General features: G+C 41.0%; 1 protein-coding gene across 1 annotated transcript in view; it reads left to right on the top strand.

Annotated features, from left to right (window-relative positions):
• The window catches only part of LOC141513360 (sodium/potassium-transporting ATPase subunit alpha-2), a 46488-nt gene extending 21792 nt beyond the window's left edge, over positions 1-24696 (top strand). Inside the window, exons 9-23 of the mRNA XM_074223105.1 lie at positions 4930-5128; positions 5540-5649; positions 5898-6032; positions 7635-7824; positions 7944-8119; positions 17239-17375; positions 17952-18102; positions 18713-18881; positions 19620-19774; positions 20152-20275; positions 20652-20797; positions 21235-21365; positions 23520-23621; positions 23797-23888; positions 24588-24696. Of these exons, the coding sequence (XP_074079206.1) occupies positions 4930-5128; positions 5540-5649; positions 5898-6032; positions 7635-7824; positions 7944-8119; positions 17239-17375; positions 17952-18102; positions 18713-18881; positions 19620-19774; positions 20152-20275; positions 20652-20797; positions 21235-21365; positions 23520-23621; positions 23797-23888; positions 24588-24616 (2046 nt within the window). The 3' untranslated portion in view covers positions 24617-24696. The remainder of the gene's footprint in view (positions 1-4929; positions 5129-5539; positions 5650-5897; positions 6033-7634; positions 7825-7943; positions 8120-17238; positions 17376-17951; positions 18103-18712; positions 18882-19619; positions 19775-20151; positions 20276-20651; positions 20798-21234; positions 21366-23519; positions 23622-23796; positions 23889-24587) is intronic.
• The last annotated feature ends 342 nt before the right edge of the window (positions 24697-25038 follow it).

Below are 25038 nucleotides of genomic sequence, written 5' to 3'. Positions count from 1 at the left end.
TTCCTCTTGTAACTGCCTACAACCATAAGTTGCAGAGAAGGTGCAATCTATATTAGTAGAAGTTTCTCCTTGGGTGTCCCTACACTGATGAAATCAAAAGTCCAATGTTTTGTTATTTTTTTTAGTTGACACAGTCATGAGGTCAAAAGCATGAAGATCCCCTCCCCCCAACTTGTCTTCTTGCCAAGAGAAGAGATATAGCAGCCAAGAGCAATACCAGTTCAAAATATAAACTCATTTGCAAAATGGTGTAGAGAAGGATGGAAAAAAGGAAGGTTAGGAGGGGCAAAAATTCCCTTAAGTGGGAGAAAATATAAACTTATAGAAAACTCGATTTAAGACCCAATTAGTCCAGATCATTCTGAGAGCATTTAAGTATGAAACTAGAGGGATAACTAAAGTTTTAAAAAAGGAAAATATCTGTCAAAAGAAATCATTTTCTTTTTTCTTTTTTTATTTAATATTTATTCTCATTTTGTACAATTAATGTTATTTTTACATTAGTAAAATATTCTTGTTTAAGAGTAAATGAGATACCCCCTCCCCCAATAAATATAGATTTGCTTCAGCAATAAAGTAAAGGGGAGAGAAAAAAATTAAAATTAAAAAAAATAATAGTAATAATTGTAGGTATGGCCAGGTGGCGCAATGGATGGAGCACCAGCCCTGGAGCCACTAGCACCCGAGCCCACATCCGGCCCCGTACACCCAACAATCACTCAGCCGTGTGATACGTGTGATATGCAAGCCACCCGAACTCCACTGCCCTGCAGAAACCAAAAAGAAAAAGAAAAAAAAGACCCAAAATAAAATAAAATAGTAATAATAATAGGGGTGGCTGGGTGGTGGACAGAGCATTGGCCCTTGAGCCAGGAGCACCAGGGTTCCAGTCCGGCCTCAGACACCCAACGATCACCCTGCTATGTGGCCAGGCAGGCCACCCAGCCCCATTTGCCCTGCACTCCCCCCCAAAAAAATAATATTTAAAAATGTGCTTCAGTCTTTGTTCTAAACACCAACAACTCTGTCGTGCGTGGATCACGTTCTTTATGATTAGTCCATGGCAAAAGTTACTTCCATATTTTTCCAACATTGCCATTGCTGATCGCAACTCCCTCCTTTGGTATTTCTCCACTACTATGTACAATATTTTCTCTCTCCTTTCACTCTGACTCTGCTGTAGGGTAGCTGAGTGGCACAGCAGACAGATCCCTGGCCCTGGGGCCAAGAAGCCCCGAGTCCCCATACCACCCCTTAGGCCCAGAATCCACCTGGCCCTGTGGTCCTGGACAGGCCATCCAATCCCAGCCCCCTGCAATAAGTAAAAAAGAAAATATGTTATATCTGACTACTCTCCCCCTATGGTCCATCCTCTCCTCCATCACTCACATCCCCCCCTTCCCCCTGTCGGTCCCTCTCCTTACTCCGAATGCCTATACCCCATTGAGTATATATGCTGTTTCCTCTCCTAGCCACCTCTGATGAGAATGAAGTTTCCCTCATTCCCCCTTGCCTTCTCCCCTTCCATATCATTGCAATGCTCATTATAATAAAGAAAAGTCTTATTATGAAATATCTTGGCCTATTCCCCCTCTCCTTTTTCTTTCTCCCATTACATTTCCCTTTTTTTCTATTAACTCCATTTTACACCATATTTTATCTTTGAATTCAGCTTTCTCCTGTGCTTCAACTATAAAAGCTCCCTTTACCAGCTCTATTAACTGAGAAGGTTCATATGAGTATTATCAGTGTCATTTTTCTATACAGGAATACATGCAGTTCATCATCATTAAGTCCCTCATATTTTCCCCCTCTCCTCCAATCTGCATGCTTCACCCAAGTCCTGTATCTGAAGATCAAACCTTCTGTTCAGCTCTGGCCATTCCAACAGGAACATTTGAAATTCCCCTGGTTCATTGAAAGTCCATCTTTTTCCCTGGAAGAGGACATTTAGCCTTGCTGGGGAGTTGATTCTCAGTTGCATTCCAAGCTCTTTTGCCTTCCAGTATATTCTATTCCAAGCCCTATGAGCTTCCAATGTAGTTGCTGCTAAGTCCTGTGTGATCCTGACTGCAGCTCCACAGTATTTGAATTGTGTCATTCTGGCTGCTTGTAATATTTTCTCCTTGACTTGGGAGTTCTGGAACTTGGCTATGCTATTCCTAGGGGTTGGTTTTTTGGCATCTCTTTCTCGGGGGGATCGGTGGATTCTCTCCATTTCTATTTTGCTCTCTGCTTCTGGGATATCAGGGCAATTTTCCTGTAGTAATTCTTTGAAAATGATGTCAAGGCTCTTTTCCTGATCATGACTTTCAGGTATTCCAATAATTTTTAAATTATCTTTCCTAAGTCTGTTTTCCATATCAGTTGTTTTTTCAATGAGATATTTCACATTTTCTTCTAATTTTTCTTTTTTTTTTTTGATTTTGAAGTATTGATTCCTGATTTCTGGCAAATTCATCAATCTCCCTGAATTCTATTCTTTGTCTGAAGGATTTGTTCTCAGAGAGTTTTCTTATCTCTTTTTCCATCTGGCCCATTCTGCTTTTTAAAGCATTCTTCTCCTCCATAACTTTTTGAACTGTTTTATCCATTTGACCTAAGCTGGTTTTTAGCATGCTATTTTCTTCAGCATTTTTTTTATTTCCTTGACTAGGCTGCTGACTTCATTTTCATGTTTTTCCTGCATCTCTCTCATTTCTTTTACCAGTTTTTCTTCTAACTCCCTCATTTGATTTTCAAAGTCTTTTTTAATCTCTGTCATAGCCTGAGCCCAATTTCTGTTTTTCTTGGAGTCTTTAGATGCAGGAGCTTGTGCTTCCTCATCTTCAGACTGAGTATTATGATCCTTCTTGGGCTCATTTGCAAAATATTTCTCAATTGTTTTCCTCTTTTTTCTCTGCTTGCTCATTTTTCCCAGCCTGCGCCTGTTTTGGGGTGCTTCCTGATCTTTTGGGACACTCCCACAAGGGTCTCAGTGTGTGAGGCTCTGTCTTCCCTCCTGGTCTCTGAATAACCATATGCGCCCCCCTCTGCCATGGGGCTGAGGTGGGGGGGCCCTGCTGCTCTTCTTGGGGAGGGGGCCTAGACTGCGATCAGGATCTGAATGTGGTCAGAGCCCCAGAGTCCTGTTCCTGGGGCTGAGGACAAAGCTCTGCAGTCTCTCTCTTTTCACTCCCCTCCCTCAGCTCAATGGGCTCATGCCCTGGAGGCTCCTGCTTACTGGCTCCACCTGCTTCTGTTCCTGGATCAGGGATGCAGAAAGACCACGTTGCTTGCTGTGTGCCCTGAAGGCTGGGCTCCACATGCTCGCTCTGGCAGAGGTCCCCCGCTGTTCCCCCACTTTGTGCCCGGTGCTCCCCAGGGTGTAGGTCAGGAGACTCCCCCCGCTGCTGTGAGCTGTGGCTCCCAGCGCCCTGGGGCTGCCTCCGGGTGGCTGAGGTTCTTTCGCTCTGGTGGGCCACCCCTCTGGCGGGCCACCCCTCCGACCCAGGAAGCAGAGCCTTTCTGCTCTTTTCCAGGTTACCTTGAGTAGGAGAACTGCCTCACTGGGTCCCTCTATGGCTTCTGTCTCTGGAAAGTTTAGTTAGAGTCCTTAGCTTTTGAGTTTTATCAGAGAGCGCCTAAGACTCGATCCTTTATTGTCGCCCTCTTGGCTCCGCCCCTCAAGAAATCATTTTCTCCTTTACTGATAGTGAATCCATTGGGTTCTGATTATTAATATTAAATAAGGTATGAAATATGATAGGCTACTCAAAGGCATTTGCCACTGTCATGGTTTCATGCAAAGTCCAAGGTGAAGAAGCTAGTATATATAATGTAATTTAAGATTTACAAAGCACTTTGAAGATTGTCTCATTTGATCCTCACAATAACCCTGTGAAATATATGCTATCTTTATCTCCATTTTACAGATGATCAAACTGAGTCAAAAAGTGGTTAACTGGCTTATCCAGAGTCTTACAACTAGTAAGGAAAAACTCAGACTCATGACTCCCTAACTCCTAGGTCCAACCCTCCACAAACTGTGCCACAGAGTTGTCATAGGAAGGTGCTATAGCTGATTCTGTTTTAATATCACATTGTGCTGACCATATCAAATTGTGAAACCACAGAGCTTCCTAATCTTAAGCGTAAAAAGTTCAGATAACCATCCATAGTAGAAACTAAGTTAAAAAAGACTGCCTGTCATCCATTAGGACATGCAATTGAATGGACAGTTCATAAAGTTGATTCATCAATATATGTCTCCTATATAGAAATGATAAATGGATAAATGGGACTATATGTGAAAAACTATGTAAGGCTTTCAATAATCCCAAGCCTCTTAAACCAAAATTCCATTTTAAAAATACTATATTCTTCCAATGAAGTTACATGACTATAAATCATGGAATACCACAGACTTTGAAGAATGAAAATTGTAAAATATCCCAAACGGCAATGAAGAGATTCATGCTAGGCCTGACTAGACTGCAACATATTAATGACAATTAATTGCTGGGAAAGGATTTATAGAAAAAACATGGTCAAGAGTCACACAGTAGGAGAATGGATTATAGACAAATTACAGTCCTCACCACTGAAGATCACAGACAGTTAATCAAAACATTCATGTGTTCTGAGGGGCTTTTGTATTTTATCTCCCCATTTAGAGTATTAGCTTTTAGAGGCAGGGTCTATGTCTTATACATCTTTGCATCTCTTCATAAGTGCTTAGCAAATATTTTATCAAATAGATTTGTTGATGAATGAATGAAAGTTGGTGGTAGGTTTAGAAATAGAATTAGGGTTATCATGCCATCATTACAGAAAGACCATGCCTTCAGTCTTAGTCATTGATAACTTTCTCTAGCACCAGACTTAGTTCCTTTTTTACTTCTCTTCTCTCCTTTCCCCACCCCCACTCCCAACTCCCAACCCCTTCAGGTATGTCTTACCCTAACAGCTAAGCGAATGGCCCGGAAGAACTGTCTGGTGAAGAACCTCGAGGCTGTGGAGACCTTGGGATCGACCTCCACCATCTGCTCAGACAAGACAGGCACCCTCACCCAGAACCGGATGACTGTGGCCCACATGTGGTTTGACAACCAGATTCATGAGGCTGATACCACTGAAGATCAGTCTGGTGACAAAAATCACTGGAATACTCACTGGCTGGGAGGGTTGGGAACTGGGTGGGAGTATAGGGCACTAGAAGGAAATGGGGAGGATGTAGGGAGGAAGATTAAAACAGAGAACTATTTGAGTGAGGGGCATGGAAAAGGGGAATCCCATTCATGGCTCCCCCCATTTAGGCTTTCATGGGGCAAAGTGGAAAGATCTCTGGACATAGGAGACCAGGCCGAGTGTAAAATCTTAGCTTATCCTGCCATAAACCTCTTTTCTAATCTGTAAAATGGGGAATAAAGATTCTTAAACAACCAGCTCACCAGGTTTCTATGAGGCTTAATTGAAAATAGAATATCTTATAAAGATTATGCAAAATTCTATATAAACATAAACCATTATTATCATTATCATAATCGTCATCATCCAGGTGCCACATTTGACAAACGCTCCCCAACTTGGACTGCCTTATCTCGAATCGCTGGCCTCTGTAATCGTGCAGTCTTCAAGGCTGGGCAGGAGAACATCTCTGTATCTAAGGTAAAGAGAGCCAGGACTGAAGGGAGAAAGAGAGGATGTAAGAATTTTGGTTATGACTGTTACTTCAAAAGACTTCTTTCATGCTTGAAACCCCACCTTGGTTTCACCCAGCCCCCTACTTTTATTTGTCCCTTCTCTCAATCTCTTCAGTGAGGTCTCAGTGATCACTCTGTGACCACAGTGACTCCATGCCCCCCACTCCCCATACCAACCCTAACAAGCCCCCGTGACAATTTCCGTTTTGGCAGCGGGACACGGCTGGTGATGCCTCCGAGTCTGCTCTCCTGAAGTGTATTGAACTATCATGTGGTTCGGTCAGGAAGATGAGAGAGAGGAACCCCAAAGTAGCTGAAATCCCTTTCAACTCCACCAACAAGTACCAGGTGAGACTGTCCTAAAATGATGTAGGAGAGAGGAATGAAACAAATGCAAGAAGATGGGGGGGCCAGAAATAGCTTTCATCTCCATCGGAAACAAATGCTGTCAATAATTATAAGGGTCTACAGGCGGGTCTGGGGGTCAACTTATAAGGGAAAATACTTTTAGAGTAAGACTGGGTTGCTGCCCTTCAGATCAGAGATGAGACACAGATGATGATTTTTTTAAAATCTGAAACACAGATAATGATAACAGATAATATTAGATGGTAAAGGTATAAGAAAGACATATAATTAAAATTCATAGGAAAGAGGCGGCTAGGTGGCACAGTGGATAGAGCACTGGCCCTGAGTTCAGATCCAGCCTCAGACAATAATTACCTAGCTGTGTGACCTTGGGCAAGTCACTTAACCCCATTGCCTTCAAAAAACAAAAAAAGTTCATAGGAAAGTATTTGTTAGGGGACTGGAGTAAATGTTCACCCTCTTCTGCCTTGTATCTAGGTGACCACAAGCCTCACTCACCCTCCCTACTCCAGTCTCCAACCCTCCAGTCCATTCCCATACTCCTCCACCCCTAGCATCTCTTCATATCCCTCCAGGGGAATTTACCCAAATTCACCCAAACTAGGCTTGTCGTTAGAAGGGAGAAAGTTTCTGTCCTCAGGGCTAATATTTACTTGCTATAGGACCCAGGAAAATCCATTTTTCTTTTTTTGTGGTTCTCCACCTCCTCATCTGTAAATCAGAAATAATAATATTTGCACTCTCTGAATCATGGAATTGTGTGTTGTGGGGAATTGCTTTGTAGATTTTAAAGTATCATAAAAACTTGAATTGTTATCTCTAACCAGGACACTGTCCTCATTTCTTCTTATAATAATAGCTGGCATTTCTCTAACACTTGACAGCTTACAAAATGCTTTTCTCACAACAATTCTGTGAGATAGTTTAAAATAACATGTTTAAATAGCACCTTTAAGATTTAAAAGTATTATTATTCCCGTTTAATGGGTGGGAAAACTGAGGCTGTCACATGACTTCCTGGATGGGCATGGAATACATATATATAGTGATGTATATATGTATAATATATCTGCATATCTATGTATATACATACACATCATAGACATATACATATACCTAGACATATATCTATATATCACTGGATTTGGAATCAGAAGATTTGGTTTTGAATCCCGGCTTTCCCACTAACTAGTTGCATTTCTTCATAACCAAAGTAAAGGGATCATAACTAGATTCTCTCTGAAGTCCCTGCCAACTCTAAAATCCTATAGTCCCCTGTTCTGTGTTCTGATTCTAGTGTGAGGATCTGGATTCAAATGTAGCTTATCATGAGGCTCACCTTCTGTGCGCTGGGGGTGGGGGGGGAAGTCACCTAGCTTTCCTTGATCTGTTTCCTCGTCTGTAAAATGTATGTGGTGGATCAGATGGCTTCCCAAGTCCCTTCTAGCTGTTGACCCATGATCCCATGATCCCAAGTGTGGTGTCTTCTGATTTTACGCTGCCCTTGACCCCAGTCTTCCATTTTTCCACTGGCTTTGCCAGCCATTGTCCTCCCTGATGCCTTCTCTGTCCTTTCCACAGCTGTCCATCCATGAACGGGAAGATAGTCCACAGAGCCATGTGCTGGTGATGAAAGGGGCTCCAGAAAGGATCCTAGACCGATGCTCCTCCATCCTTGTCCAGGGCAAGGAGATTCCTCTGGATAAGGAGATGCAGGATGCCTTCCAAAATGCTTACATGGAGTTGGGAGGCCTGGGGGAGCGTGTGCTCGGTGAGGGATCAAGGAAGCAGACCAGGCTCAGAAAAGGGGAAGGGAGCCTCTTTCTGGATATCATTAAGTAGAATCGGTTGTTAACCTCTCCCTCATACCTCTCTTCCCCCTCCCTCCAGGGTTTTGCCACCTCAATCTACCCTCTGGAAAATTCCCTCGGGGTTTCAAGTTTGACACAGATGAGCTGAACTTCCCCACAGAAAAACTCTGTTTTGTGGGGCTCATGTCCATGATTGACCCTCCCCGGGCTGCTGTGCCTGATGCTGTGGGCAAATGCCGAAGTGCTGGAATCAAGGTACTAATCCCCTCCCCAACTTCCCTTCCCCCTCCCCTTCCTCTTTTTCTTCCCATTCTCTTCCCCTGCCCCTTCCCTCCTCTCTTTTTCTCTTTTCCTTCCCCTTCCCTCTTTTCCTTCCCCTTCCCTCTTTTCCTTCCCCTTCCCTCTTTTCCTTCCCCTTCCCTCTTTTCCTTCCCCTTCCCTCTTTTCCTTCCCCTTCCCTCCTTTCCTTTCCCTTCCCTCTTTTCCTTCCCCTTCCCTCTTCTTCTCTTCCCTTTCCTCTTCTTCTCTTTCCTCTTCCTTTTCTTCTTCCCCTTCTTTTCCCTCTTCTCCTTCCCCTTCTTCTCCTTTCCTTTCTCTTTCTTTTTCTTCTTTCAGTCTTCTCTTAGAACCCAGGAGCATAGGACTATTGCACTGAGAAATCCAAGCTCTTTCTGTCAGAGACCCATAATCTTTGTGTTCTCCCCACCAAGGTCATGGTTTCCTTCCCTGGGGGAGCTTCTCTCACAAACCCAGTTGTATGGGAAGCTAAGTGCACAAGCTGGGGTTACCCACAACTGGCTTGCCTCCCTATGCCCCTAAATCAAGTTTCACTCTAGGAGCAGACATCAACCCTTTGTGAGTCTCCACTTGGGATAGTCTATAGACTGAGGGATACTGGCATCCAAACATCTCCTTACTACTCACTCTCCTTGACTGCCACAATTTCCTATTTCCCTCTAGTTCACACACTTTTCCTAAAGTCACTCAGACCATATTAGATGCACATATTTAAATCATCACACACTATATCTACTTGACTTATTCAGTCCCAATCATCCAGAAGCCAGATCTACTACCATCATGCCAACATTACCAAAGAAACATTTTCATTCCTGAAATAGCCAGGAAATTTGGAGGCATGACAAGCAATGGCAAGTAGCTATGTGACTCCATGCTGTCTTCCCTACACCAATATCTGCTTTTCAACCAGCTCTGGGATTGAGCTCTTGGTTTTTCCTCTGCAGCAGAGAGGAGGCTCTGTCCTTCCATGTAGCTGGCTCCAAAGTCAGAAAACTAAAGCCTGCCTCTGATTCTTATTAGTTTTGGGGTTTTTTTGAGTTTAGGCAAGTTACTTAAATTCCTCAGCTTTCAATTTCAATTGTAAAATGAGAGGGTAAGGGATAGGAGGATGAATTGGAGGTTCTAATTCTTCCTCAGATCCTTCTTTCTGTATGGGCAAGGCAATTAACTCTGTTAATTGTATCTCTATATCTCAGCTTCCTCATTTGTAAAAAGAGTGTTGAACATAATGAATTATTTTGGGGGGAGGGTTGCAAAGCAACATGGTTTAGTGACTTGGCCAAGGTCACACAACTAGGTAATTATTAAGGATCTGAGTTAGAATTTGAACACAGGACCTCCTTACTCCAGGTTTAGTACTCTATCCATTGCTCCACCTAGCTGCTGCAAACATAATGAATTCTAAGGTTTCTATTTTCTCCTTGATCCTCCTGGAAAAAAGTTAAACCTTGCTTTTGTGTTCTCACTTCAATTCCTTATATTGGATGAATTTTTTTTCTGAACCATCTCCATCTCTACCATAATTTATTACATAGACTCATAAATGTTTAGAGCAGGAAAGAACCTAGGATGCCTTTCTCTCTTCTTATAAACAAACATAACATGAAGAAATAGAAGGCTGAGCCAGGAAATAATCAAATTTAATACCCTTTAGGATCTCTTCCTTTTCTGCTCTATATTTGACTTCTTTTTAGCTGTCCAAAGTTGTCTGAGGAGGTTCCTTCTCATTTTTCTTTTAAAGTCACTGAAGCAAGATTAGGGGGGAAATTGTAAAATTCAAAATAAATAAAAATAAAAAATGAAGTCACTGGCCTTTTTCTAGCCCGGTCATGAAATCTCTTCTTTTCTCTTAGGCACTGAAGACATAGTTTGGATTTTTCAAAAGATTTTTAATAGCATTTATAGGGAAATTAAACTTACCAAAATATGGTAGGAAGTACTCTAAAATACTGCCAGAAGCACCACCACCACCACCATCATCATCTCCATCACCATGATCATCATCATAACAACTTACATTCATCTATCTCTTTAAGATTTATAAAACATCTTAGATGTGATACCTTCTTTAATTCTCACAGCAAGGGTAGTTCGATTGTCCCTATTTTACAGATGAAGAAACAAAGGTTCCCAGTGGTATTGTCACTTGGTTACATGGTCAGTAAGTAATGAGGTGAAGACTCAAACTCAAATCTTCTGGTTTAAAATCCAGTGCTCTGTCATGTATAAGAAGGTCCAAAGCACAGGTGGAGAGTCCTAGACTTCCATAGATCTTGAGATTGTTTTTCTTTGAAGGCCAAGATGGAGAAGCTTGAAAAGGGCACAGCAGGACAATTAAATCATCTATTTTCTGTTTGCTTAGAATTCAAATCCCTTAGTGTAGGTATTGCAGTGTTTTAATCTTACAGCCTCCTAATTCCTTATTCATTCATTAAGACTAACCTGTGGCTTTTCTCCTCTCTGTGTCTCTCATTATCACCTGTGAATTGCTTTGTGTGGAAACCTCAGCATTTCCTTGGGTTCACAAGCACAATATCCTTTTGTATTCCATCCTCATGAATGAGTGGGTTGAAGCTCTTCTAGCTGTAGTGTGATATATAGCACTAAATAGAGAGCCAGGAAGATATGGGTTCAAATCCTACTCCTGACACTTATTTTACCAGTTATATAGACATAGGTAAATCACCTAACCTCTCCTGAGTCCCCTTTTCTCTGTCTATAAAATGAGAATTATAATACCTAGGGTTTTTCCTATTCTCCATGGTCTTTCAGATAGCATAGAAAGCAACTCAACCATCATATTTACCAGTTTTTTTTTTTCAGCACCTGAGGATGTAGCTCTATGGAGGTTGTAAGGGTAGGTGGTTATGAGGCTTAAATGAGATAATTGTAAACAAAGTATTTTGTAATTGCAAAATGTTGTATGAGTGTCAACTGTTATTATTGTCTGCCCTAGGGAATAATATATGTATATATATTTATGAAGTATTTATAAATATATATAGTATTTTGTTTACAAAGTACTCATTGATTTATATATATGAATATATGCGTATATGTATTCTTATATGTGTATTTTATATGTGTGAATAAATAGTATGAGTATACACACATATATGTATATGTGTGTGATTTATACATGTGTGACATATATTGTAGATGTCACGTATATATGTGTTGTATGTTATGTTTGTGTATGTATAAATCCAATGAGATAGTCAAGGTCAGTATTATATCTTCCTTTTATAAATGAGAAAACTGAAGCAAAAGAAGCTAAGTGAGAGGCATTATATAGACTCATGAAAAATATAGATGCCAGTCATAAAATTAGCTAATATGCAGAAATGCAGAGTCTAGACAAGCAACATAACTAACCAGAACTCCCAATGCCAGGAATCAAATTGGACATTACAGTTATTACTGAGATTTGGTAGGATGAAACCAATGACTGGAATTTGGAAGAAGACACCTCAGAGGGACAATATGTCATAATGGCTAAAAGGATGGCCCTGGACCCAAAAAGGCCTGGACTGCTTTGACCAGAAACTGGCTATGTGACCATGGGCAAGTCATTTAATCTTTCATCTGCCCAAGTGATGCTGTAAGTTGCCAGTCTATATCATTGCAGAAAGTTTTCACACCAGAAAATTCTCCAAACCATTCTCATAAGTCTGGCACAAAAAAAATCAAAAAGATAAAAGAAAAAGAAGAGATGAAAAGGGGTAGAGGAGTTAATATTGAATATTAAAAGGGTATATTTGAGTGAGGAAAATTAGGAATTAGAGAAGAGAAGTGTGATGGATAGTAAAAGCAAATGAAGGGAAGAACAGAAAAATGTTGTCATCTGACCACTTGAGCAGTGAAAGGAAATAAAGATTCAAGAAACAGATCCTAAGTATGACTGAGATGCATGATCAAGTAGTGATGGAGGAGGCCTTCAGTTATCCAGATATGTTTGGAACTCTGTCACAAAAACAGTGTAGCTGATAACTTACTGACTTGCCTTAAAGATTATTTCATCCTTGAAAAAAGGCAGAGGAATTTTTAAAAAGGAAAATATATTCTAGATTTGATTCTAACTAATATGAAGGAACTTGTTCCTGGGGTAGAAATGTTGAGAACTTTGGGAGGTTAGGAGCATTAAGCATTCCAGCTTGGAATTTATAACAGAAAAGGAGAAAGAGATCTGTTATGTAGTCTACATTATGGAGGAACATATTTCAAAGGGACCAGAGAAAGGATAATTAAGATCCCATAAATAAAATTTCTCAAGGGAAATAAACACAGAAGGAAAAGGAAACTTTCAAGAATGAAATTCTGAACAAATGAATTGTACTGAAGAAAAAGAGGAGTTATCTGAAAAGATTGGTTGATGAATTTCCTATGAATTCACATCAATCTAGATTTTTTATAAAGCATTTACAGAAGGCATAGGTGTGAGAAAATAACAGAATATAGATAAGTAGGCCAGTGAGGAAAGCTAAGGATAAAAAAGGGGGAAGGAGAGATTTGATTTATATTGGGCAAAAGAGGAGGATTAAAGAAGGGATGGGACCACTTCTCAGGATGGATGGGTTAATAATAACTCTTGGCAAAGAGAAGGTAGAGCTGCTGTTTTCATTTTGCTTTTGTTTGTTATTTTTTTTACCAAGAAAAATCATCCTTGGACTTGGAAGAACAAAACCAAAATGGCTAATAAAGAACTGATAATTAATATATTTAAAGAGATAGTAAGAGAGCATCCAGGTACTTGATCAAATGAGATACTATTTATAAAGAGCTAAGCAGTGTCTCTCACATAGTAGGAGCTTAATATTTTTTTCCTTTTTTCTTTGATGAATTCAAGTCACTTGCCCTGATGATGATGAACTACAATCTTGGAAAGATCTGGCAGATATGATTATTGAGCTATTATTGTTGTTCAGTCTAGCTCTCTATGATCCCATTTGGAGTTTTCTTGGCAAAGATAATGGAGTAGAACCATTTTCTTCTCCTTCTAAATTTACAGAGGAGGAAACTAAGGCAAGTAGGGTTAAGTGATTCTCCAAAGGTCACACATCTAGAAATTGTCTAAGAATTGAACTCAGATCTTTCCTGACTTTTGTCCTAGCACCCTAATCGTTGCATCCTCTAACTATCCTTGAATATTTTTGAACTATTATCAGTGATATTTTGAAGATCATGGAGAATAAGAAAGGTATCCCAGGATTGGAGAAAGGCACATAGCACAATTTTCAAAAAAGGAATGCAATCTCCAAGCCTATTTAGTCTAGTGAACTTGAATTCAATTCTTGAAATAATTTTACGGTATATTATTCAAAAGATGGTTAGTGAACTATAACTAGGAAAGGAAGTAATGATTATGAAGAGTCAATATATGGTCTCATTAGGAATAAATCATGTCAGACTAATGTAATTTCCTTTTTTTAAACAGTATTTACTAAACTGGTAGATCAGTGGAATATTATAGCTATAGATGTAAAAATGGAAGGTAGGTAGAATAGCAGATAGAGTACAGGACCTGAAGATTCATCTTCAAGAGATCAAATCCAGCCTCAGACACTTATAGCTATGAAAGTCACAGAACCTGAGAAAGCCACTTAACCCTATATGCCTCAGTTTCCTCCTCTGTAAAATGAGATGGAGAAGAAAATGGCAAACCACTCCAGTATCTTTGCCAAGAAAATTCCATATGGATCATGTTGGAAACAACTGAAAAATGACAACAACCACAAATATCTAAAAAAGTTTTAGCAAGGCATTAGTAGGCTGTCATGATATTTTTATTCAAAAGGAGGCCTTTGCAGGCCTACTCCAAAGATCTGTGTTTATCTTGTATTACGAAATATTTTTATTTTTTATTTGGATAAAGATGTATGTAGCATGCTTATCAAATTTGCAGGTATCACAAAACTGAAGAGTTAGGAAACATAACAGATGGCAAATCTATTATGGTTAAAAAATTTTGACAAACTAGAACAGAAGCAAATTGTTGCATGACCCACACACTAAGAATGGTTTTTACATTTCAAAATAAAGTTTTGAAGTGTAAAAAAATTCTTAGTTAACAGAAAGCAAGCCAGTTTTGGCTCTCGAACAGCAGTTTGCTAAACCCTGGGCTAGAGCATCAAGTTGAATCAAAAAGATAAAATATAATGGGGATAAAGTAAAGTCTAAACAAATGAGAATTTTAGTGATTGTAAGCTCATTTATGAGTCAGCTGTATGATATGGCAGCCAAAAAAACTGTGATCTTAGACTGTATTAAGAAAGCCATATCTCTAGGAATAGAGGAGATGGTCCACTATTATCCACTCTGGTCAGACTTCGTCTAGAATATTATGATGAATTGGAAAGTGTCCAGAGAATAGCAGTCATGATGATTAAGGCCCATATAAATTCATGCCATAGGAACAGAGGTCAAAAGAACAAGGAATGTTTAGTCTACAGAAGAAAAGTCTTAGGGGAAATATGATAATTGTCTTCAAGTATTCAAAGGGCTGACACAGAAGAGAAATTAAAAAGTATTTTGTTTGATCCCAGGAGGGAAAACTAGGGGTACTAGGTGGAAGTAGCAATAAGGTAAATTTAGATGTGATATAAGGGAATATATTTATTTTAAAAATTTTAATAGTATTTTAATTTTTCCCAATGACATGTAAAGATAATTTTCAACATTCATTTTTCTGAAAGAATTTAAGTTCCAAATTTTTCTCCCTCCCTTCTTTCCCTTCCTTCATCACCAAGACAGCAAGTAATCTGAAATAAGTTTTACATATGCAATAATGTAAAACATATTTCCATATTAGTCATGATGTGAAGGAAGAAACAGAACAGAAGGAAAAAAAGTGAAAAACAAAAACAAAAAATGAAAATAGTATGCTTCAATCTGCATTCAGACTCCATCAGTTCTTTCTCTGGATGTGGAAGCATTTTCCATTATGACTCAAGGAAATACATCTTGATTCTAAAGTAAAATGGGCTATTTCTATAAATAATTTATGTAATATGGGGATTTTTTACTTGCATACTGTTAAGTTTATACTTTTCCTATATTAAGCCAACCCTATGTTTCTTTTTTTAATTTTTTTTTTTTAGTTTTTGCAAGGCAGTGGGGTTAAAGTGATTTGCCCAAGATCACACAGCTAGGGAATTATCAAGTGTCTGAGACTGGATTTGAACTCAGGTCCTCCTGACTCCAGGGCCAGTGCTGTATTCACTGAGCTACCTAGCTGCCCCCAACCCTGTTTCTTATATAAATTCAACTTTGTCATAGCATATAATCTCTATGATATGTTGTTTTAATCTCTTTGTTAGTAATTTATTTAAAATTTTTGCATCTCTGTTCATTAGGGATATTTTGGTCTACAGTTTTCTTTTTCTGTTTTGATTCTCCCTGGCTTATAGATCAAGACCATATCTGCATCATAGCAGAGATTTGGCAGAATCTCCTTTCAATCTGCAAATGTAATGTAAAGACAAAATACATTAATAAAACTTTACAAAGAAAAATAATACTAATTTTTTAAAAGTAGGAAACAGATTGTCTCTCTGTGGAGGTAACTGAGCAAAGACTAGACTACCTCTCAGCAATATTAGAGAGGGAATTCTTTAGCAAAAATGGGTTAGACTAGATCACCATTGTGGTCCTTTCCAACTCTGAAATTGTATGTATTTGTGTGTTTCTCTGTGTCTGTGTGTTTGTGGTGTGTGTGTGTGTGTATATATGTTTAAGTTGATGTGAAGGGTACAATGAGAGGTGGGTGTTTATGTTCTGTGCGAAAAGCACTGGATTGAGAGGCAGGAGAGGCTTAGGTTTGAGTTTCAGTTCTGACTCATATGATCTCTCTGATCTTTGGTTTTGTCATATATTCATTGAGGATGTTAATATTTACACTCTCGACCTTGCAGACTTGTGATGAAAGTACTTTGTTAACTTTTTAAGATTTTTGTGGTGAGGGGTGGCTAAGTAGCGCAGTGGATAGGGCAGCTAAGTGGCACAGTGGATAGAGCACGTGCCTTGGAGTCAGGAGTACCTGAGTTCAAATGCGACCTCAGACACTTAATAATTACCCAGCTGTGTGGCCTTGGGCAAGCCATTTAACTCCATTGCCTTGCAAAGATCTAAAAAAAAAAAAAAAAAAAAAAGATTGTTGTGGGGAGAAGAGTAAAATAAAACAAGTCCCCTTGTTTCATTGGTATGTTGTCATTGTTCAGACATTTTCAGCTAAGTCCCTCTCCTCATGATTGCATTTAGGACTTTTTCTTGCAAAGATATCCAAGTGGTTTGCCATTTCCTCCCCCAATTCATTTTGCATTTGAAGAAACTGAGGAAAACAAATTTGAACTCAGGTCCTCCTGCTACAGTCCCAGTGCTTTATCCACTATGCCACCAAGATGTCTCCTGATTTAGTTTTTTTTTTTAGGTTTTTTTTTTTCAAGGCAATGGGGTTAAGTGGCTTGCCCAAGGCCACACAGCTGGGTAATTAGAAAGTGTCTGAGGCCGAATTTAAACTCAGGTACTCCTGACTCCAAGGCGGGTGCTCTATCCACTGTGCCACCTAGTTACCCCCTGATTTAGTGTTAAAATGTGATATATTACCTATACTTTGTTGTGCTTTTATTTCTTTTATTAAATTTTTCCCATTTTTGCTTTAATCTGGTTTCTGCAGCATTTGAGAGTTTTGTGGGTTACAGGCAGCCAGCAGGTTCCATAATCATTTACAACAGTCTCCATTTCAAACTTTAAAGCATATTGACTCTAAGAAACAGGCAAGTCCTTAGAAATGATCTTTATACAATCCTCATTTTAAGGATGAGGAAAATGATACCTCTGAGGGGCATTTACTTTGGCCAATATCATACAGCTAGTGAACATCAGTCTGGATTCTAACTCAGGTTTCCTGATTTCCATTTCAGTATTTTTTCCACCATCATCATATGTTTAGCAAGTGACCCGAACCAGACTAGACTCCACCTTAATATAGTTCTCCTCTCTTCATTACCTAGATCCTCCTCTTTTGACTCAAATTAACTTTAATAGAACTCCCTCTCTCTTCTTACTACTTCCTTTAGGTGATCATGGTGACTGGGGACCATCCTATCACAGCAAAAGCTATCGCCAAGGGTGTGGGCATCATCTCAGAGGGGAATGAGACAGTAGAGGACATTGCTGCTCGACTCAATATCCCTGTCAGCCAGGTCAATCCCAGGTGAGTCCTCTCTTGGATGTACCTGACCATGGATCAGCTACAAATGGCTGAACTGAGGGCAAATTATTAAATTTTCAGTTTGAATACTCACCCCTTGGAAATTGACAAACACTACAAATCAAGCCTTGAAATTTTTTTGTCCTGTTGATTGTCTAGAAAGTGTTGGATAAAATGTGCAGATTAAAATTAAAAGTGTCCTACACACATTTTTTTTCTCTTCGAGAGCCCATTGTTAAACATTTACCAGTAAGCCACTGTCCCAAATGTCATCTTTATCAGCTGCCCTGAATGGATACTTCTCCCATTCTATACTACTACTCAGAATTGAAACTCATAGTACCCATCCCTGGAACCCCCAAAGCCCCATGAGCAACTTGCTTTGACTACCTTCATGCTGAAGTTTTAAATCTTCTTGGTATTTATCCTTTTTCCAAAGGACAGCTCCTTTGGAAGTAAGGAAATGAAAAAACAATTCCAGAATAGCAGGACACGAGAACTGATGAATGAAGGGAGTTATAGTCTGGGACATGGGGAGAAAGCTCAGCTAAATTGTATGTTGTCTTCTAACCAATATAGGGAAGCCAAGGCCTGTGTGGTACATGGATCTGACCTGAAGGACATGACATCAGAGCAGCTGGACGAGATCCTCAAGAACCACACAGAGATTGTCTTTGCTCGGACTTCTCCACAGCAGAAACTCATTATTGTGGAGGGATGTCAGAGACAGGTGGGAAAACTGAATGGGATGAGGCAGGGCAGACTTCTTGGCTATCAGGGATGAATAGAAGGCCTGTCAGACATGAATAAATAGGATGGAGAAACTGGACTCAGGAAACTGAGAATTGTCAAGGGAATAACTAAGATGAAGGACCATGATGCCTCTGCAGGAGAAGAGATGAAGTGGAATCATCAAAGCATTCTTCAAATATTTGAAAGAGAGAACAAACTTGTTCTGCTTGTTCCTGAAGACAGAACTAGTAGTAATAGGCTAGTATATCATACAGTAACAAGTACTTCATAGCAGTCTAAACTGTATTAAAACCATTGAAAAATAGAATGGGCTATCTTGAGAGGGAGTAAATTCCTCATCTCTAGAGTTCTTCAAACATGGGTGGGGTTGTAGAAACAACATGGTGGAAAGGGGAGAAGGCATTGAATTTGAAGTCAGAAAGACCTGTGAGCCTCATTTTCCTCTTGGAGAGATGAAGGTTGGACTTGGCCACGAAGATCCTGTCCAGCTCTAAATATATGATCCCAGGTTAGATTAGATGCCCTCTGAGAATCTGGGATTCTGAAGCTTGGCTGAGTCTCTCCCTCTGATGGTGTTTTCTCATCAGGGAGCCATTGTGGCAGTGACCGGTGATGGTGTGAATGATTCTCCTGCCCTGAAGAAGGCTGACATTGGCATTGCCATGGGGATCTCTGGCTCGGATGTCTCCAAACAGGCAGCTGATATGATCTTACTAGATGACAACTTCGCTTCCATTGTCACAGGCGTGGAGGAGGGTGAGTAGGCTGCCCATGGCTGTCCTCCAATTCATTCTTGGCACAATTATCCCAGCTGAGTCAGATGCCAAACAGCCATCAGGGCAAGAAACCATTCTTCACTAAGATTTCCACACCAAAGGCTGGAGTGAAGGGGAGAAGGCTAAATTCCTATTCTCCTCAGACTGTCCTATTCCTGACATTTCATTCTGGTTTAAATCCTCTGCCCTTTCAGCCAGGATTGTGGAATTATAACATAGACAGGATTTGGACCTGGGAGAGACCTTAGAAGCTTTGTCCAGTTTCCTCATTTTACAGATGAGGAGACTGAGATTGAAAGTCTAAAGTGCCATAAGCAGTAAAAAAGCAAAACTGAAATTAGAACCAAAGACTTCTGACTTCAAATCCAGTGATCTTTTCACTAGATCACATATATCTGGTAGTTCAGGTAGTTAGCTTTTCCAGAGTCTGCCTTGGTCCTTCTCAACTTCAGGGTTTTTCTCTTTTATGAGACTGATAGAAAATCTGAAACCTATAGGGAAAATAGAGTCACAGAACTAAGAGATGGTCATTGATAAGAGACTTCTTTCTTTTGCTCATACTCTGAGGGTCCTGGTTTTATGAAAGCCCTTTCTTAGTATTCTCCTGTTCCCTCAATTATTAGAACTCAATTCAAGGGTCTGACCTACTTCAGGGAGTGTTTTGAGGGGGAGGGGTGGTCCCTCTGATATCTCTGATGCTCTAAGGACCTACCCACAGGTCGCCTGATCTTTGACAACTTGAAGAAGTCCATTGCCTACACTCTGACCAGTAATATCCCAGAAATCACCCCCTTCCTGCTCTTCATCATTGCCAACATTCCCCTGCCTCTGGGTACTGTGACTATCCTTTGCATTGACCTGGGCACTGATATGGTAAGTCCAGAGATGTGGTGGGGGGGGAAAGCAAGGTGTGAAGGAATTATCAAGTTGGGGGTGGAGGGACCTAAGGTAATTAAATGGTCTAATTATAACTCTTGTCTGGTAGAAGGAAGACAGTCTAAGAATTTTGCCTAGGAGTTGCTTCATAACTCTTCATTAATCTTAAAATTTCATAGTAATTATAAATATTTTTAATCTTACCAGCCTGTAAGCTCAATAAGGGCAAGGATCCTGCTCATCTAAACTTCATATCTGACTAGCATAGTGTTCTGTACACAGTAGGTGCTTAATAAAAGTTGGTTGAATTGAATTTCCATTTCCTCCCCACCCCCTTTCTTCTCTATTCAACTTCATCCATTCCACCCTCCTAGGTACCAGCTATCTCCTTAGCCTATGAGGCAGCTGAAAGTGACATCATGAAACGCCAGCCTCGGAACCCCCAGACAGACAAGCTGGTGAATGAAAGGCTCATCAGTATGGCCTATGGCCAAATTGGTGAGGTTTGAGGGATTTCATTGCCTTGGAGTGGGATTAGACTGTTATAGGACCCTAGATCTTTGGAAGGGATCTCAGAAACTATCCAGTTCAATGTCACTTTACAGTTGAGGAAACTGAGTCCATGAAGGTTAAGGGACTTGCTCATGATCACATAGTGTCAGATGCAGAATTTGAACCCAGGTCTTCTGACTACAGCACTGGTATTCTTTGTACTGTGCAACTCTGGCTCTTTCCCAACATTTGAGAAAGTTTAGCTCTCAAAATGGGCTCAAGATGAAACCCAATTTAGTGCTGAGCCTGCCCTTCTCTGTCCCAGTTGTCTTGTTTTCTCCTCTAACTCTTCCCCTACTCCTGTGGCCCTCACCATTCACAGGGATGATCCAGGCCCTTGGTGGCTTTTTTACCTACTTTGTGATCCTGGCGGAGAATGGTTTCCTGCCTTCACGGCTCCTGGGCATCCGACTGGATTGGGATGATCGCTCCAAGAATGACCTGGAGGACAGCTATGGACAGGAGTGGGTGAGTAACAAGGCAACAGAGAGATCTGAATGAGACTGGGTGGATATGGATAGTTTGAACAGGTATCCCCTTGACCCAGCTTCCTCATTCTGTTCCTAATTCTTGAGTCCCTCCTCTTCTCTGTCTCTATTCCCCTGCCTAACTCCTCTTCCTCTTCTCACCCCAACCTTCTTTTTGACTAACTTTTCCTTCTGGACAGAATCCTTCCCTCTTCCACTGACCCTCCTTTCTGACTAATCAACTATCTCCTATGACTGTACTCTTCCTGATAGCATTTTTCTTTCTACCCCAGAATCCCTCTCTTTTGACTGTATCCATCTCTCCACCTGGACTCACGATTCTCTCTTCTGACCTTGACTTCTGTAATTCTCTTCCCCCCCCCCCCCCCGAGCTTCCCTTCCCCTCTCATTCTAACTCCATCTGTACACTTTCTCCAGACCTATGAGCAGCGGAAGGTGGTGGAGTTTACCTGCCATACAGCCTTTTTTGCCAGCATCGTCGTTGTACAATGGGCTGACCTCATTATCTGCAAGACCCGCCGTAATTCTGTCTTCCAGCAGGGAATGAAGTGAGCCACCCACCACAAAGCCCATTCCAGCTCCCTCAAGCCTGGAATGATCCTATACCCCTGATTCACCCTGACCATGAGCTGCCCCACCTTTCCTTTGTTGGGATCAGGAGCAGATTTTAATCACTCAGCTCTATAGTACTTGAAGGTGGGGAGGAGGAGGAGGAGGAGGAGGAGGAGGAGGAGGAGGAGGAGGAGGAGGAATTTGGCAGCTTTAATTCTGTTTCCTAATGCTGGGTAGGCGCAAATCTCTGGAGAGTGCCACTCCTTCCCATCCCTTCTGTTCATTTCTCTTCCCTTACAACAACACATAGACTTTATAGAATGTTAGCTCTGGAAAGTTCCTTAATTGTCATTTAATACTGCCCCTATTTGTTAAAGATATGGAAATCAAATCTCAGAGAGAGAAAATTACTTACCCAAGGTCAAAGATCAAAGCCTTTTCCAGGTGGACTCTAGGTAGCAGATTTCATTCAGGTTACTTATGTAATCTTTATGGTCAAGGAACAAGATCTAGCCTCAGAAAGCTTCCATGACTGTCTATAGACCAAAACATGATTAAGAGTAAAATAAGACAGTGTAAAATAAAGCTCTAAACTGTAGGTGAAATTCAGGAAGATTAAAAGAAGATAAAATAAAAATATTTTTCAGTTATAGAAGGTAGGTATAGAGAAAGGGAAAGGAAGATGTCTCTTACAAACATTTCTCTTCTCTGACAAATTCAACAAACATTTTAAAGGCTATGTGCTAGACCCTGAAGATACAAAGATTTTAAAGGGTCACAGTCTTTAACAAGTTAGTTGGAGGGAAGAGAAGTGAGGGAGGAATATAACATATCCAGGAATAAGTGCAATACAGGGTCAGGTATGATAAGTGTGAGATTCAGACAAAATGTTCAAGGAAATTGAGAGGAAGAAGAGCTCATTTTCAGCTAGGGGGATCAGGTAAGATGTCTCTGAGATGGTGGCACCTCAGCAAAGCCGTGAAGAAAGAGAAAGATTCTGAAGTGGGAGAGGAGGACTGAAGTTTGAAGTTATCCTCAGTATGGAGGGTAGCCTGCATGAATACATGGGGAGACAAGATGGAGTTTGATAGACAGCTAGTGGTAGAAATTAGAGTTCATTAAGTCAATGACCTAGTAAATAGAGAAGGAGAGAGACAGAGAAAGAGAAAAAGAGAGAGAAGAAAGAACAGAAAGGAAAAAAGAGAAGAGAAGAGAGATAGAAAAGAAGGAAAAGAAAATGGAAAGAGAAAGGAGGAGAGAGAAGAAAAGAGAAAGAAAGAGAGAAGGGGAGAGAGAAAGGGGAGGGGGGAGAGAATAATTGTGTAGGCTGTGGGCTAGAGAAGATAGGATAGGATGGGATAAAAGAGTGAGTCATGGTATCAAGAGATAGGATTATGTAAAGAAGGGGAGTAGAGGAGAAGAGTGTCTCTATCACTATTTTCTCAGTAAAGTTACTTAACAGTAAAAGGTAGGAGGGATCTAAAATGAGATCTTGAGAGATGGCAGGGTTAGGAGGGTTTTTTTTTTAAGGTTAGAGAAGACACGTAGCACAAGCCCTGGAATCAGGAGGACTTTAGTTCAAATCAACCTCCGACACTTACTAGCTGTGTGACCCTGGACAAGTCACTTAACCTTTATTGTCTCAAAAATAAAGTTCAGAGGAGACATGTTCATTTACTTAAACCATGAAGAGGGGGCCAGTAGAAAGGACAAACTGAAGATAAAAGTGAGAGAGACTGGACTGGTTGTATAGGCAGTAAGGGATGGCATCCTAAGTGTAAATGGTGAAGTCTAGTCTTGAAAAAAGGGCCTGGTCAGCATCCTGAGGATACAGCCAGGCAAGGATGAGTAAAAATGAAGCAAGGGATATAGGAAGACTGAGGAGAGACTTCTTATTCAAGGGCTCAATTGTCTCATTAAAATAAGAGGTGAGGTCATCTGCTGAAAGGGAGAAAGAGAGGTGGAGTAATGATCTTGAGAGGAGAAGGTGTTGAACAGCTGCTGTGGGGTGTCTGCTAAGGAATCAGTGAGATATAAATTAAAAGGACTGCTGTGAAGTCAGGCTGAAGAGGCTGACTTGTGAGTAAGCACTTGAAGTCACTGAGACCAGAAAGGAAGGCTCCACTCTATCTTATCTTTGTCTTTGCTAGGAACAAGATCTTGATCTTTGGGCTGCTAGAAGAGACAGCTCTGGCTGCCTTTTTGTCCTACTGCCCAGGCATGGGCTTGGCCCTACGAATGTACCCACTCAAGTGAGTGCCCAGGAGGAGGCGGGTAAAGTAGCCCTCTTCACAGAAGCAGAAGGAATGTGGGTGGGGTGTGGGGTTGTTTCTGTGATCCTAGCCTGGGTTGCTCTGGTTGTCTGTCCATTTCTATGTCTTTACCACATATCCTGATCCCACTCTCTTGCTCCACCATTCTTTACAGGGTCACATGGTGGTTCTGTGCCGTCCCATATAGTCTCCTCATCTTCATCTATGATGAAGTCCGAAAACTCATCCTGCGGCGCTATCCTGGTGGTGAGATTCTCCTAGCCTCAGCATCTCCACTGGACTCCCAAGCCCCTAACAAAGCCCCCAAATCTAGATGTAGGCCATTGATTTTCAATGCCTTCAGGTCCCAGACTTTCAGGTGGTTTGGGACTCTATTCTCTTTCTAGGCCTTAAGACCTGAAATCCTGGCAACTTTCTTCCCCTGAGTGCTGTAGGGAATGTTGGAGGATTAGACTTCAAGTCTACCCTCACCTTTGATGCTTAGCTGTTCAACCATGGTGAAATCATTTCATCTCTCATGGCCTCAAAGTTTCCTAATCCTTAAAATGAAGGGGTTGTATTCAATGATTTCTAGGATCCCTTTGGTCCCTGAATCTATCATCCTATGATCCCTACTGCTCCTTCACCTGTAATTTTAGCCTTTTGGCCCCTCCAATTTCCACCCAATTTTCAATTAACTAACATGTTTACTTAGATGTTCTTACTCTGTGCTAGATACAAAGTTATCCCATTCTTCCATCCTGGTTATACCTAGACCCCCTCTGATTCCACTGCTAGCCCTTAGTATCTGTGACCTTTTCTTCCACCTTACCTCTTTCTTCACCCCCTTTGCTATTTTTCCAATCCTTTCCTGCCCACACCCTCCAAGGTCCGATAGCCCATCACTGCCCTGAGTCCTTAAGAAACCCATCAATCTCCCTCACTCTGAACTTCTCTCTCCAACAGGCTGGGTGGAAAAGGAGACATACTACTAAGCTGAGCAGAGGATGAACCAGGCACCAAACAGATAGGGGTGCCCTATTGAGGGTGGGAAAGGGTGGGTACATCTGAGATAAAGTTGTGGGAGGGTTGTGGGGAGGTGGGAGGGCAGCCCAGCCAATTGAGGTTTGGGCCAGGGTAGGATAGGAAAGGGGTTTAGGGTGATTACCCTGTAGACCTAACTGTGAAAAATCAGTTTAGACACTAAATGTTGGGATCCCCTCCCCAGATCCTACCCCTACTGTGTTCATCTCTTCTGCTCTTCATGGAGGCGTGGAATCATTCCAACTCTCCTTAACTCCCAGTAGAGATCAGGTTGTAATGGCAGGTGTCCTCAGGGACCTAGAACCACTATATTATCTCACCTCACTCTGTTCTCTGTTACAACCTTTTTATTTTCTCTCCATCCAGCTCTGTC

This window comes from Macrotis lagotis, chromosome 2 (genome assembly GCF_037893015.1).
Source record: "Macrotis lagotis isolate mMagLag1 chromosome 2, bilby.v1.9.chrom.fasta, whole genome shotgun sequence".
NCBI lineage: Eukaryota > Metazoa > Chordata > Mammalia > Peramelemorphia > Peramelidae > Macrotis > Macrotis lagotis.
The sequence above is the reverse complement of the archived record's forward strand: the minus strand, read 5'-3'. Positions and strand labels throughout refer to the sequence as shown.